Raw genomic sequence first — 14956 nt, forward strand, 5'->3', positions numbered from 1 at the left:
CTCGCAGCCTCCTCCTACCCCAGGGGCTGACGAATGGCACCAGCTCCAGATGCGAGTTGAACGACTAGCAACTCGGATGACCCACATTGACGTCAACCTGCATCACATGCGCAGAATTTGGCAGCATTTATGCCCCATGCAGGCCTTGATCCTCAATTTCCACCTGAACCGCCCCTGTTTTGATGACTTCAGGGAAGTACCGTTGCTCCTCTCTTTTCTTCTGTTGTTACATTATCACATTGAGGGCAATGTGTGACTTAGGTGTGGGGGGGTCAGTTTTGGGTGCTAGTATTTTTATTTTTAGTTTCTAAAGGTTTTTCCTTTATTTTTAGTTTGATATTTATCTCCTTTTTCGTTTATTTTCTTTTCTTTTTTTTTCCTAGTGGTTAGTCTTCATATGAATACCAAGTTTGATGCTGGATTGTTGTCTCTAATTCTGCTATTGCCAAGTTTTAGTAATAAAAGGATATCAAGTTGATGTGGTTGAGTTCAGGAACATCTCTCTGGTGAATATCAATAATTGCTTAACTTTTTCAATTTTTGGTTAACTTTTCTAGGCATAGGGAATGATTGTTGGCATTTTTCATGTGAATTGGTCCAATTATTAATTTTAGTTCTCCATGTTTGGAAATTTGAGGCTGGCTGCTGTTATTTTTGTGATATTTTCTAGTTATTGTGGTATGTTATCATAAATAAGAGTTGACTGTACTCCGCTAGTGGTTACTACTGAGTAACCGGGGATCTTCACCTAAAGTGTCGATTCTCGCGTCAAAAGGTAGTAGTTGCTATGAGTGCGTGGTCCTGTAGCGATTGGAGCTGAGTAACCGGGCTCCTCCATCTGTCAAATGTTGGAGTTCGCGTCAAAAGGCTCTAAGGGCTATAGACTAAGTCTTTTGCTACTAAAAATAAAAAAATAAAAAAAAAATAATAATAAAGTAAAGATTGTGTTAGTATGTGAATAAGTCAGCTTGCCGGTTTGTGATCTTAATGTCGAGATTTTGGTTAATAGTTGGACCATTTGCTGATAAATGTGAACAACCATTCCTTTTTCTTAGATTAGTTTGCTTTAAATTGGAGGAGTTGGTGGTTAGGAGGCTAACCGAGGTGGTTTTTCTTTGATCTTAACCTGTAATGCTTGATATTTGTTTTTTCCTGTGTATCTTGGCAATACGGTAGTTGGAGCAATAGCCATTGTCGAATTTTTGGTGTTCAATTGTTGTTCCCATGCTTGAGGGCAAGCATGATTTAGGTGTGGGGGGAATTGATAGGGTGTTAATTATTGGTTATTTTATTGTTAATTTCCCCTTTTATCCTTGCCAAATATTGTTTTAATTATTAATATTTACTTATATTTGGTATTGGACCTAATTCCAGGGATTGGAGCAAGAAACTACAAAAAAGTAGGGACTTGCTCCATAAGTGGAAGACTACAAGGAAGCCTTTTTCGGTTGCTGGCCCACAAGGAGAAGAAGAAAACGAATTCCTTTTCGTTGTGCTGATGGGAGTATTCGACTAGCAATAGGAAACTAAACAAGGAGGAATTTCGGCGGAGCCTTAATTCTTTGGCTCTTGGACTCCTTATTCGGCGGGGACCACTCGATAGCAGGAAGTCATTTTCCCTTTGGCTTTAAAAAGAAGAAAAACGTACGGGAGGTTTATCAATCAATAGTTTTAGTTTAGGCTTTTAGCATAGTTTTAGTTTTCTTTTCTTAGCTCTTTCGCATGGTTGTTCTCCATTAATGGAGGACTAACCTCTTAATTCTAGTCAAGGGGACAACTGAAGACTTGGTTCAACAATTACTGTGAGATCGAAATTATTTTAATCGCTTCCTCATTTATTGGTATTTATGTGTTTCCTGTTTTTAATTGTTTTAGTCCTTATGTATGATTGATTAGTGCGCAATAATTAATTATTCATATAGGCTATTTTGCTAAATAGAGGTAATTGAATCCGTAATTGTTCGTTATCTCTATCTTAGTAGCAACTGGCGTAATTGGATTTATGTCAGGGGAGCATACGATCTAAGCTTAAACAAACCCTCGTAGCGTGTTTGTTAGTTAGGATTGGGCCTTTCTAATTATTAATGCAATCTAGAAATTAAATCCTACGGTCGTACCTAGGGTTGTTTTTGGGTTAGAGAAATAGCTAACGGTCGTACCTTAGCTATCGAGAAATTAAGGAAGGGTTGGTTGTTTATCGCGTGCATGACAACTATAACTAATCTATTGCTAAATGTTGGAATTATTTCTGCATCAATGATCAGTGCATGAACCATTTCTGATGTGTACCCTTGGCTAGAGTTTCCCCAATCATTTCTTTTAATTAATTATTTTCTGCAGTTAATTTATTTAGTTAGCATTTAATCCAAAACCCCCCATACTTTGGACTCTAGAAGAAACGAATTATCCCCAGTCCCTGTGGATTCGACCCTACTCACCGCTATATACAAAATCTGTATTTTTCTCGAGTAGGTATTTATTATTGCACAGGTTCGGCACCTGTCACCTCCATTGAAGACAATGTAGGATTTAGGTATGGGGGGGAGCAGTTATGGTGTTAGTTTTTCTAGTTCTTAGTTTTCAGATATTTTTTCTTTTATTTTTAGTCTGTTATTTGTCTAGTTTTCGTTTACTTTTTGTCATTTATCTGTCTAGCTCTCCTATGATTGCCAAGTTTGATGTTGGATTGTTGCCTCTATTTCTGCTATTGCCAAACTTTAATAATAAAAATGTATCAAGTCAATGTGGTTGAATCCAAAAGCATCTCTTTGGTGAATATCGGTGATTGTTTTACTCTTATAATTTTTGGTTAACTTTCCTAGGCATAGGGAATGATTGTTAGCATTTTCATGTGAATTGCTCCGGTTATTAACCTTAGTTCTCCATGTTTGAAAATGAGGCTTACTGATGCAAATTTTCTTTTGAGTTTTTGTGTTATTTTGAGTTTTTGTGTTATTTGACTGTGAATAAGAGTTGATTGTACTCCACTGGTCTTTACTACCAAGTAACCGGGGATCTTCATCAAAAGTGTCGATTCTCGCATCAAAAAGTTGTAATTGCTATGAGTACGTGGTCACGTGACGATAGAAGCTGAGTAATCGGGCTCTTTCATCTAACAAATGTCAGAGTTCGCGTCAAAAGGCTCCAATGGCTAGCGACTAAGTCTTTTGTTACTATTGAGAAAAGCAAAAAAAAAAAAAAGAGAAAAAAAATTAAAAAAAAAGAGAAAAGTAGAAAAATGTGATAAAAAAGTGAATGTTGTGTTAGTGTATAATAATAGTCAGCTTGCCGATTTATGGATTTAATGTTAAGATTTTGGTTAATAGTTGGACCATTTGCTGATAAATGTAGTGCGTCATTTCTTTTTCTTAGATTAATTAACCTGAAATTGGAGGAATTTGTGATTTAGAAGATAACCGGAGTGATGTTTCTTGGATCTTGATCACTGATGCTTGATATATATTTTTCTTGGTATCTTGGCAATAAGATAGATAGAGCAATAGCCATTATCAAACATGGATGCTTGTTTACTGTTCTCATGCTTGAGGACAAGCATGGTTTAGGTGTGGGGGGAATTGATAGGTTGCAATTTTATCATTTATTTTATTATTAATTTTCCCTATTACCTGACTTGATGTGGATTAATTGTTGGATTCTACTCACTTTTAGTATTTTGCATTTATTTCAGGGAGTAGAACGAAAATATGATAACAAGTGCCAATTTGACAGGAAAGGAGTCCAAGTCATAAAACTTACCCCAAGGGCATTGTTGGCAACAGAAAAACTTGGGCCCATTTCGGTAATTGCTGAGGAAGAAAGCACGGCCTGGAGAGTCCTCGTTTTTCCACACAGGAGCCGCCGCAAGTAGCATTATTTTTATATAGGAAAATTGTGCAGAAGGAAACGGATAGCTTTAGCTTAGTATGAGATTTTTCCTTTTAGACTTTTGATTAGGACCTCTCCTGCGCATGGCAGGAGCAAAAAGGAATTGTTTCCTTTGACTTTTCTTTGGCTTCTTAGTAGCTTTGGTCTCCACGCATGTCAGGAGCAAAAATTGGGGGAAACCTTTGACTTTTCTTCTTTTCAGCTTTTAGTAGTGTTTTTTTCCTCCTTGGTATGACGGACGAAAGGAGAACAAGAAATCACTTCTTTGTAGGCTTGCTTTTCCTTTCCTGACTGAAGCGAATTCCAAACGCAGACAATGGCCGCGACTCTTATTTCAATTTTCTGTGGATTTTGTTCGTCAAATATGAACTAATTTTTGCACTCTAGTCAGGGAACAACGAAGGTTTTGATTCGCTTAAAATTATGAGATCGATTTAATTTTATCTTTTCCTCTTATTTATTGGTATTCGCCTATCCCTTGATTGCGATATTTATGATTATTTAATTGATTGATTGTCTTGGATCCGGATAATTAGTTAATTTGGTAATCTATTGTCAATAAGGGCATTTGAATCCGTAATTGTTTAATTGCCTAGAAATAGTGACAACTGACACGATTAGATTCGTGTCAGGGGGATATGCGGGCTAATCTAAAATAACCCTGGTAGTGCGTTATTTGGTTAGAATAGGGCTCTTCTAATATGTAAGGCAATTGGAGAATTAAATTCTACGGGCGTACCTAGGATTATTTCTTAATTAGAGCAGTGATTAACGGGCGTATCTTAATCACCGACACAGTAAGGAGGGGTTGACCGCCATCGCTTGTTTGGTAGTTATAACCTATTTATTGATAAATAATTGGAATTGCCTTTGCTTCAATGATCAATTAGGTGCACCATTGCTGAAGTTATTCCTTGGCTAGATCCTTAATTATCACTCGTTTGATTTTAGTAAATTGTTATTTAATTTCTAGTTGGCTATTTTACTTTTATTATTTTACTTTTAGTTAAATTGCTTAAATTGTCACCCCTGAGATAAAAACATCCCCCTTGTCACTGTGAATTTGAAAAGAAACAATTACTCCCAGTCCCTGTGGATTCGACCCTATTCACCGCTACTACAGAAATTACTTTTAGTTTGAGCAGGTTTTATTATTACACAGGCTTCGACAACCTGTCAGAGAACCAGAACCGGAACCTTTATCCAAGGTTCTACCGCGGTTCTGGTTCCATGGTTTTGATTCCGGTTCTAGTCCGGTTCCAAACGGTCCTGTTCCTAATTCTAAATGGAACCATGGCCATGCCTACGTCTAGCTGGCTATGAATGCAGACCATACATAAGTTAATAACAATAAGGCTAAAAAAAATAACAATAAAGAGAACAAAAATGTTCCATGCGCCATGTCCCTCCCTTTAGAAATTGATTTTACGATTTAAATCTTTATTTTGCTAATAATTATGAATTCTATTCAGTAGGGTCACACTTGACATGTGTGCATGTATTTCCTGTTTAGCAATATTTTTTGTACAATATTAAAAAAATAATATTATGATTTTATGGTAAAAATATTGTGAGTATACAACAACTTTGGTGAAAAATAACCATATTAGGAATTATTTATCAAACTGAATCCATAATTTACCAAAAAGATTGACATAAATTAAAAAAAGAAAACTCAAAATGAATTCAAAAATAATAGATCAAAGAGTTCATATTTAGATGGTCTTTGGAATAATAATTGGTTAATGAAAATATAACATGTTTTATTATTAGGTAAACACTCAAATTTCACAAAAAAAATAAGACATGTTACATTTGGGTTAATATAATCACGTGCAAAGTACACCAACTGTTACTAGTTTATTAAATGGATTGTTGATTGAATTCTTGTTGTTAATCTCAAAATTAAATTAAAGTCCTACTTCATTGACATAAGCAATTATATATAACGTGCAAGACTAATCAAAATAACTTGACAGTATGGTGTGGTTAACCCAGTTGCAAAATTAGTGCTGCTAGATGTATTAAAAGATTATTAAGACATAATTAATGTTGTATTATTCAAATGGACAATGCTTTAGTAATGATAGTTATGGTAACGAAATAATGTTTATCTGATATAACAGGTTGTTACACTTTTAGTGACCATTTGATTACTTGTTGGATCTATCCATCTAAATAGGATAACATCTAAAAATAAGGAAGTAAGTTTTCCATCTAAAATAGTAAGTTAACTATAATAAATTAGTAACTTTTATACCTCAAAAGGTAAATTGGAATAAATATTAAACTTACTTTTTAAATAAATAAATTACTACTTTATATCCGAAACTTACTTTTTAGAGAGTAAGTTTAGTTCAAGTAATAGTAAGTTTTTATACATAAATAGTAATTCTTACTGATAATATGGTAAATTTGATTAATGATCAAAACTTACTGATTTATGGGACACATGTACTATTTTACTTTAAAAACTTGTCTCAAACTAGTATTAGGAAGTTTATTTGAAATAATGATAAGTTTTATTAATGATTAAAGCTTAGTACCTTAGTTAGTAAGTACTCGTAATATACCTGTATAATACATGATTATAGGTATAATTTTAAAATTTTCTGTCTTTATATATTTTAAAATATTGTGAAAAATAGTTTTACTTTTCACATAACCTTGTAAAATATGTAATAAAATTTTGTCATATTATAAGTTTTTAATCATTTTCAATTTTTAAAAAGTTTGAAAGTTTGGATAACAATAACAACTAATCTTTCTAGTTATATATAGAATACCACTTGTTTATATATCACAATTTTTATAATTTAACATCTATAAATATAATGAATTTAACATCTATAAATATAAGTTTTAATGAATTTACATCTAGGACACAAGAATTAATAAGAGTTAAAGCCCAAACAAAAATAATATAACAATAAAAATGAGAAAATTAGTATAACAATTAATATAAGAAAAGCAGTATGATATGGACTTTTTTCCTTGGGAGATTGTTCATAAAAACGAGATCCAACAATTAAATGAAAATCACATACATATATAATATATTGTATAGTTTAAATTAAATTTAGTTTATGTGTAACACAGTTCTAAAATAAGTAGCACACTATGATACAATGTTATTTTAGTAACAAAAATTTTTTTTATTGAAAGTCTCAAATATCTATAACATACATATGAGGGATATTTTATCATATTTGTATCTTATATCTTATCATTACAGTTAATTTATCATTTTTTATATATGTGACATGTATTTAAGGATGATAGTGTGTATACTGTCAATATATATTTGATAAACTCATAAAATATTGGCAGGAAATTTCAGGCATAGAAAGGTACAGGCGTTGAGAGGGAGGACATGCAAGGCCCCATTCATTATGTGTCATGTTTTAACCTAACAAACTTCGTCTTGTTTCTCAGGTGAATATTTACTGGTCAATAGTATCCCTAGCTAATTTAATTACACGAACAATTTCGTCCGTCTAACTCATGAAATTAGCAACGACAATATACAAAATGACAATCGTGGAACTTGAATTATAAAAGTAACATCGCCATTTTTGTCAAACCGGTTTTGCTTGCCGAATCTCCCAATGAACTTTCTCACACTTTCTTACAAGTAATCCATAATTGTGTATCAGCCCATTGATGGTGCCTCATCCTAGAAATGTGGATGTGACCAGGTGAAATTAATCCGTGCGTAAAAATTAAATCTGTAGTGCTTCATTGGAATCCAATTCTAGATGACCTTTTTTTTTTTTTCAAACCCCATATACAGGGTGGGATGCCAACCCAACTTTTATTATGAGAAATAAAAAATACATAGAAATGAACAATATCTTACCTCCAGACTGCCTGACAGATTAAACAAAGCTACCTTTCATATCTACCCCTAAGAAAACTAGGAAAACCCCATCTATCTAAAGCAATTCTAGATGACCTTGACATTGTTGAGAATAAATTTTACTACATGTTAAGAAAACACAGAGAAACTAACAGGGCGCATTCATTTGATTAATTACTAGTGTTAAGGGCACACTTATAGTTTAGATTTTTCACATCAATACAATTTATGTAAATTTATTAAGAATTTTGATTTATATGGTTATAGTAATTTGGCAGTTACAATACTTAAAGTGGTTATGAGTTTTATCAAAAAAAAAAAAAACAGAGAGAGAGAGAGTATGGGGCGATAGCTATGAGTGTTGGCAAAATGTGATTTATGTAATTAAGATAAAAATTAGTTTTCATAAGAATAAAATTGGAAGTTCAAAAAATAATAAAATGAGTTTGCATATTGGTGTAGCATAATTTTTTGTCTCTATTAATATTTTTGGACAAACTTAGATATTGATCAATGGTGGAACAAAAAAAAAAAGCACCTCTACCCTAATATTTGAATTTGTTAATGTCTACCTAATATCTTTGAACATAAGAAAATGCATCTACATAGTTTATGTGTACGCTTTAATGTGGACATAGAGATACAAATGTCATTACGTAATTAGGATTAAAGTTTACAAAAGTTAGCCATTCTAAGTCATGTAAAATAATTGAAAATAATATAGTATTAGGACATATAAAAATTATTAGACATATTAAGTTAGCTTAGATTTTCAAGGTGATTTTTTTTTTCAATTCCCAATCAAAAGATTAGTATTAGATTATCAAATAATAGTTGATACTCAATTAAATAGACTAAGAAACTCAAGTGATACTCAATAGATTCCATTCTTTAATTGATTGTTTGGAATATCACCCTTTAAAAATATTTTTGGCAAGAGTATCACCAGAATAAATACTTTTGATTGATGCAATGAATGACATTAGTGGAGTTAAGATTGATGCTAAAACTTTTCAAAAATGGAGGATGTAGTGACATCAAGATGTAACCCATGGATGTGAAGGAAAAGGATATAATTCAAAGATCACAAAAATTTGCTGCCGACAATATCTTGCTTTTTGCTTCGGTTAATTGAGATGTAAATAGTACGAGTGATTCCCGAAAGCAGGGCATGAGTTGTAAGAGCAACAAAGATGTTTTTGCCAAAATAACTCCTTGTCCGCGGAGGAAGGCTGCTGTATTAATTTGTTTCTTTAGCGAGCTGGAAAGATGAAACTGAAATCACCGTTGACATGAGAACTATATTGTTGATCGATATATAATAAATTCTACTAGCAATTTTTAGTTTCAGATGTGACTGTTAAAAAATATACATAAAGGTGATCTAAATCGAACCACAAACATTATTATTTTCATTGGGCAAGTCACATTACAATTAGGAATAGGATATGGTCTCTTTCATTGGGCAAGTCACTGATGTTGACCAAAGACTAGGGACAAGGATGCCAAGGTCGGCGAGTTACGGGGGGCCCATCATACGCCCTGAGAAGACGAGGCTTAGCTAGCTTTTGGGCCGGAATTGCCTTGACTATTTATAGTCTACCTTCGTATAAATATCATACATATATTAGCTGTTGTTTGCAGCTTATATGGGTAAATTCTGTAGTGTATTCACATATTTCAAAGACAGGTGTGGAAAGTAAATTATATGGCAAAGAAGCAGGCACGTGGAAAGGTAAAGAATATGTCAAAGAAACTGACATGTACGGATGATGAAAGGAATATGTTTACAAAAGCAAATGGTGACCTATAACAGGCACGGGCCGGTTTGGAAATGTTGTGTATGGCAGAAGCTGAAAATGTATTGGGGTGTCACGGAATTAACATATATATAATGGGTCTAGAAATAAAACACCGAAGAGGAAGCGTAAGCAGTACTAAACACAGCCATGCTTGGTTTTGAAGCAACATATGGACATTATTGAATAACGAGTTGAGAGCCTTTAAAAAGTGAAACTTAAGAAAATAAATGTTTGAAACATTAAGTTTTTTAATTATGTAATCTATTTTGATTATCGCTGTTCTAATATATAGTCATTTGGAGGATTTCTAGAGCTGAAGTACTAAATTCTTTTTGGACTTTTAACAAATTTGAGTTATTTTTCTTTTGGTTTCTCATTTTTCTAACTGGGTTCATGGGAAGACATATTGTTGCATGTTTCATATTTAATTGAATACAAATATCTCTACTTTACATAAAGCGTCCAAGACTGAGGAATAATGGATTCCAATTAATTCTCCCGATTATGGGTATTACATCAACAAAATACTATCTATTTATGGGCATTTTACTCTGAATAATTACAATTATGTAAAATAAATAAATGTTTATAACTAAAATTGAAAAACTGTTACACTAATATTTTTGTGAAAGGTAAACTGATTGTCCTGTATTTAGCATAAACTGATTTTGAAAGTAAAAAATAAATTGCCCATAACATACTTGCTCTTTATAATTTTTTTTGCATTATATCAACAAAATACTAGCTATTTATGGACATTTAACTCTGAATCATTACATTTATGTAAAATACATAAATGTTTGTAACTAAAATTGAAAAAGTGTTACACTAATATTTTTACAAAAAGGAAACTAGTAAATTTTGTATTTAACAATTTTTAAATATGTGAAGGTAAAAAAGTTTTTGCCCATAACATACCAGCTCTTTATGAGTTTTTTGCATTACATCAACAAAATACTAACTATTTATGGGTATTTTACTCTGAATCATTATATTTATGTAAAATACATAAATGTTTGTAACTAAAATTGAAAAAGTATTATACTTATATTTTTACCAAAGGGAAACTGGTAGATTTTGTATTTAACAAAATTTAAATATGTGAAAGTAAAAAAGATTGCGTCCATAACATACCAGCTCTTTATGAATTTTTTGCATTACATTAACAAAATACTAGCTATTTATGGGTATTTTATTCTGAATCACTATATTTATGTAAAATAAATAAATGTTTGTAACTAAAATTGAAAAGGCGTTATACTTATATTTTTACGAAAGAGAAACTGGTAAAATTTGTATTTAACATAAATTAAATATGTTAAAACAACATTACAGGTGATTTTATTAGTTACTTAATTTGTTGGTAAGAAACAAGGTTTTTTTTTTTTGCAAAATTTGTTCATTAGATTTTTTCAAATAATTAGGATATAAGGTAAATTTTCACAATCTTTTATTAGCAATAGATCCCAATTTCTTCCTAAGCAGTGACGAAATCAAGATTTTTTCATTGGAGGGGGGGCCAAAATGATTGACAAATAAAATTATTTTAATATGTTATATTCAAAATAATTTTCATCTATTTAAATATATGGCATCCTAAAATATCAAATATTAACTTTAATTATAAAGGTATGTCTATTTAATAAATATGTAATATAGTCATAACAAAAATTAAGACAAGAAATAACATTTGATTAAATATTTTATAGAAAAAAATGCACTTTTCATCCTCAAAGTTTCGTAATTTTGGCCAATTAAGGACAATTGACGGGAAATGAAGAATTGATCGTTAGAACCAACGATTTTACCCAACAAAAAATGGGTAAAATCGAATAGTGCCATTTTTAACGGAACAATTGCAACGGACAAAAAGTTCAATTCTTCTCCTTCTTCGCTCTGCCTTTATGGAACCCCAAAATTTGTTTGCCAATCTCTGGAGTTTTAACGACCGTTATACAACTTTCAAAACAAATAAATTCATTCTAAATTTTTATTTGGGATTATTTCATAAACCAAATTGCGGTCACTTTGTGTAAAGTATCACTTTCCCATAAAAGACCAGCTCTTTATGATTTTTCTCCATTATTAGAACAGGGTACCCATTTTTTTATAACTAAATTTATTTATCGAATAAAATAAAAATAAATTCATTTCTAATAAAAGACCAGCTCTTTATGGTTTTCCTCCATTATAAGAACAGAGTACCCATTTTCTCATAAATAAATTTATTTATCGAATAAAATAAAAATAAATTCATTTTCTAATATAAGGCCAGCTCTTTATGGTTTTCCTCCATTATAAGAACAGAGTACCCATTTTTTCATAACTAAATTTATTTATCGAATAAAATAAAAATAAATCCATTTTCTAATAAAAAATCAGCTCTTTATGGCTTTCCTATATTATAAGAACAGAGTACCTATTTTTCCATAAACAAATTTATTTATCAGATAAAATAAAAATAAACCCGTTTTTTCAATAAAACACCAGCTCTTTATGATTTTCCTCCATTATAATTACAGAGTATCCATTTTGAAGGCAAAAAGAAATTTGTTTATCGGATAAAATAAAAATAAACTCATTTTTCAATAAAACATCAACTCTTTATGACTTTTCTGCATTATAAGAAAAGAGTGTCCATTTTGTCATAAACAAGTAACTTCTTTAATTAGAAACCATCGACCCCTTACCAAAGACGATCAAATGCAGCAAGATGATTTTTTTGCAAGAAAGTTGCCAAAAGCAGCTTTTTGACTGTAGTTGCTACTTTTTTTTTCAACCATTTTTTTAGCAAGAGGTATCATTAATGTCAATATTGAGATATAGCAAAAATTTTATATGAAATAACAAATCAATTTGTCATTACAAATACAAAACGAGCAACAATATTTTACAACCAATACTATCAACAGTACAAAGCACAAAGATACTCAAATCAAATCATAACATACATCTGCCTCTCTCTTCCCTTGAACTGTTATTCGAACTAAGTCTGCTTCTTTATCAGCTATCCCCGTCACCTACAACAAGTAACACTTAACCTGAGGATAAGTGCTTCAGTGGACATCATTAAAGGATGACAAGCATGCCATTGCTTCCAAACTATCAAAAACAAGTTAACTGCTTGAATTGTTTGTCACTCCTAGTTTATGGCCAAATTTATGTTCTAAAAAAACCTTTATCTGGAGTATGTATCATTAGTTGGATTTCACATTTTGAATATTTAATGATTTATAAATAAAAATTGTATACAAGTATATTTTTTCCAGTCCGGTTCACTTCTGCAAGTAAATTTAGGCACGCAATCAAACTTATTCTTCAAATTTCAACTGAAACAAATATGGGTCCGTCATGCCCTTAGTTTTTGGGAGCCAAAAATTTATACAGAGACAAATACAATCACCAATGTTTTAATTGTGACCAAAAACAGACAATTGATAGAATACAGGTAAATGTGACTAAAAGATGTACCATTAAACACTTTAAATTTTTTCCACGCGTATAACTAACCATTTCTGAACCCACCCACGCCCCAAAAAAATTTTTTTTTTTTTTAAAAAATCCAGTACTTTGTATAGAGCTTCTTAGGATTATCGCTAGCGATTCCACAACAAATGTGCAAGATCTTCTTCTTCATTTTCACAGACAATAGGAATATACACACCTCTACAAAGACTCAGCGCATTATTAACACACATTCTCGCAATCCCTCCAAAAAATTTGCCTGTACGATTTGAGCAACAAAATGATAGGAAAATTACAGCGGAGAAGATCCACACAATAATTCCTCACTTCTCTATACCCTGCTGCAAATATTGAATCAAATCGTAACCAGCAGTTGTCCATTTATTGTAGGCATCTGTACACGTTCGGATCATGAAATTGGCAGCCTCACGATCGCTCATCTCAGGGTGAAATCTCTTTCTAAGATTTCCGATAGGGTCACCCCTGCTAAAGCAAGGCAATCCGCTATCTAACATTAACAAGACTGTGTTCACAATCCCATCCATGTAACGCCGAGCAGCAAGATAACCCTTCACACACAAACTGCAAAACATAATAACCAAATTGTGGCGTAAGAACCATCTCTTAAAAATGGCAACTGAAAAATCTAACACCCTTTCTTACCTCACAAAAAGATGCCAAGTGTCACTTTTCATTGCACCAGATGGGTCAATTAATTGAGTCATTTCATGACTCAATTTAAAATGGGCACTTTCAAATCGCATATTTCCACCAGGGGAAGTTTCCAAAATAAAACCAAAATCGATGTGAACAAGTCTCCCCACGCTGCAAAAATGAAAGTTTGGCTGAGAACAAATGCCAGTAGAACTTTCAAGTTATGTAATGCTACTAGTCACGACTTCTTGATTTGCTTGAAGCGTGAGATAATTATTTCACTCTTTGACCAGTGGTCAAGAAGAGGACAGGAGGTGGAGCATAAAGGGAGAAAACAGCAGGGAAGCTAAAGGAAGCACAGTGAATTAACTTTGAACAAGCTGATGCAGGAAATAATACAAGTATGTTGACAATGACGATGCAATTACAGGTCAGACTGAGAAAGAAAAAGGGAAATTAAACAATCTTATAACAAGCAAGTGTTGGAAGCACAGGAATGGTAAGGACTTGCAGAACAAGACCATAATTGGACAGTAACACTGGCCACGGGTCATAAAGCTGCTTACTTGTCAAAGAGTAGATTGCCGTTATGTCTATCCTTGGGTTGAAGCAACAAGCTTGCTACTGCATAACCAGCACTGCTGATGATGAAGTTCTCACGAGGACGTCGTCATCGAGTCCTCCACCGCCTCCGCTTACTCCGTCAACTGGCGTGCTAAATAGCTAATCAAAAAAATGTATGATTTTAAGACAAAGCCCCTCTTATTATGAAGCTTGATTCCGTTGGAGATGGAAGAATCAAGAAGGGGAAAAAGGACAGTAAAGTTTGGTGGTTGGAGGAGTTTTGAGAGGAGGAAAAATCAGCAACGGGTTTCAGACAAATTTGGAGGCTTGGACTGTACTTATATTATTCAGTAGAGTTGGAGGGAAGCTTTCCCGCACTTCTTTTGGCAAGAATCAGTATTTGGAGGGAAGCTTTCCCGCACTTCTTTTGGCATTACAGGGGTGGATTTAAGGTGGGGATAGTGGGGCCCCCTTAAATTCCTATAGTACTTGTACAATTTTAATATAATTTTAAGTGTACCTCCAGAGTTTTTTTAGAAAGGATGTGAAAGAATTACGTGATTTTTTAAATTAGTTCATAAATTAAAATTCTAAAAAAATACGTGGGGCATAAATTCCATTTAAAATAAGCTAAAAAAAACCTTTTTATTTTAACTAGCAAGTACCAAACATATCATTCACTTTCTTTGGGCCCTACTTCCCAATTTCCCTTCCCTCCTCTGGTCCC

General features: G+C 32.6%; 1 protein-coding gene across 1 annotated transcript; it reads right to left on the bottom strand.

Moving 5' to 3' along the window:
• Positions 1-13149: 13149 nt before the first annotated feature.
• Positions 13150-14520, bottom strand: LOC113775467 (phosphatidylinositol 4-kinase alpha 2-like). The gene is made up of 3 exons (XM_027320363.1): positions 14232-14520; positions 13675-13836; positions 13150-13593 (listed from the first exon to the last, which is right to left on the bottom strand). The coding sequence occupies exons 2-3, from the start codon at positions 13773-13775 to the stop codon at positions 13335-13337; spliced, it is 360 nt and encodes a 119-aa protein (XP_027176164.1). The 5' UTR covers positions 13776-13836; positions 14232-14520; the 3' UTR covers positions 13150-13334.
• Between the last annotated feature and the right edge of the window lie 436 nt (positions 14521-14956).

This window comes from Coffea eugenioides, chromosome 6, assembly GCF_003713205.1.
Source record: "Coffea eugenioides isolate CCC68of chromosome 6, Ceug_1.0, whole genome shotgun sequence".
Classification (NCBI taxonomy): domain Eukaryota; kingdom Viridiplantae; phylum Streptophyta; class Magnoliopsida; order Gentianales; family Rubiaceae; genus Coffea; species Coffea eugenioides.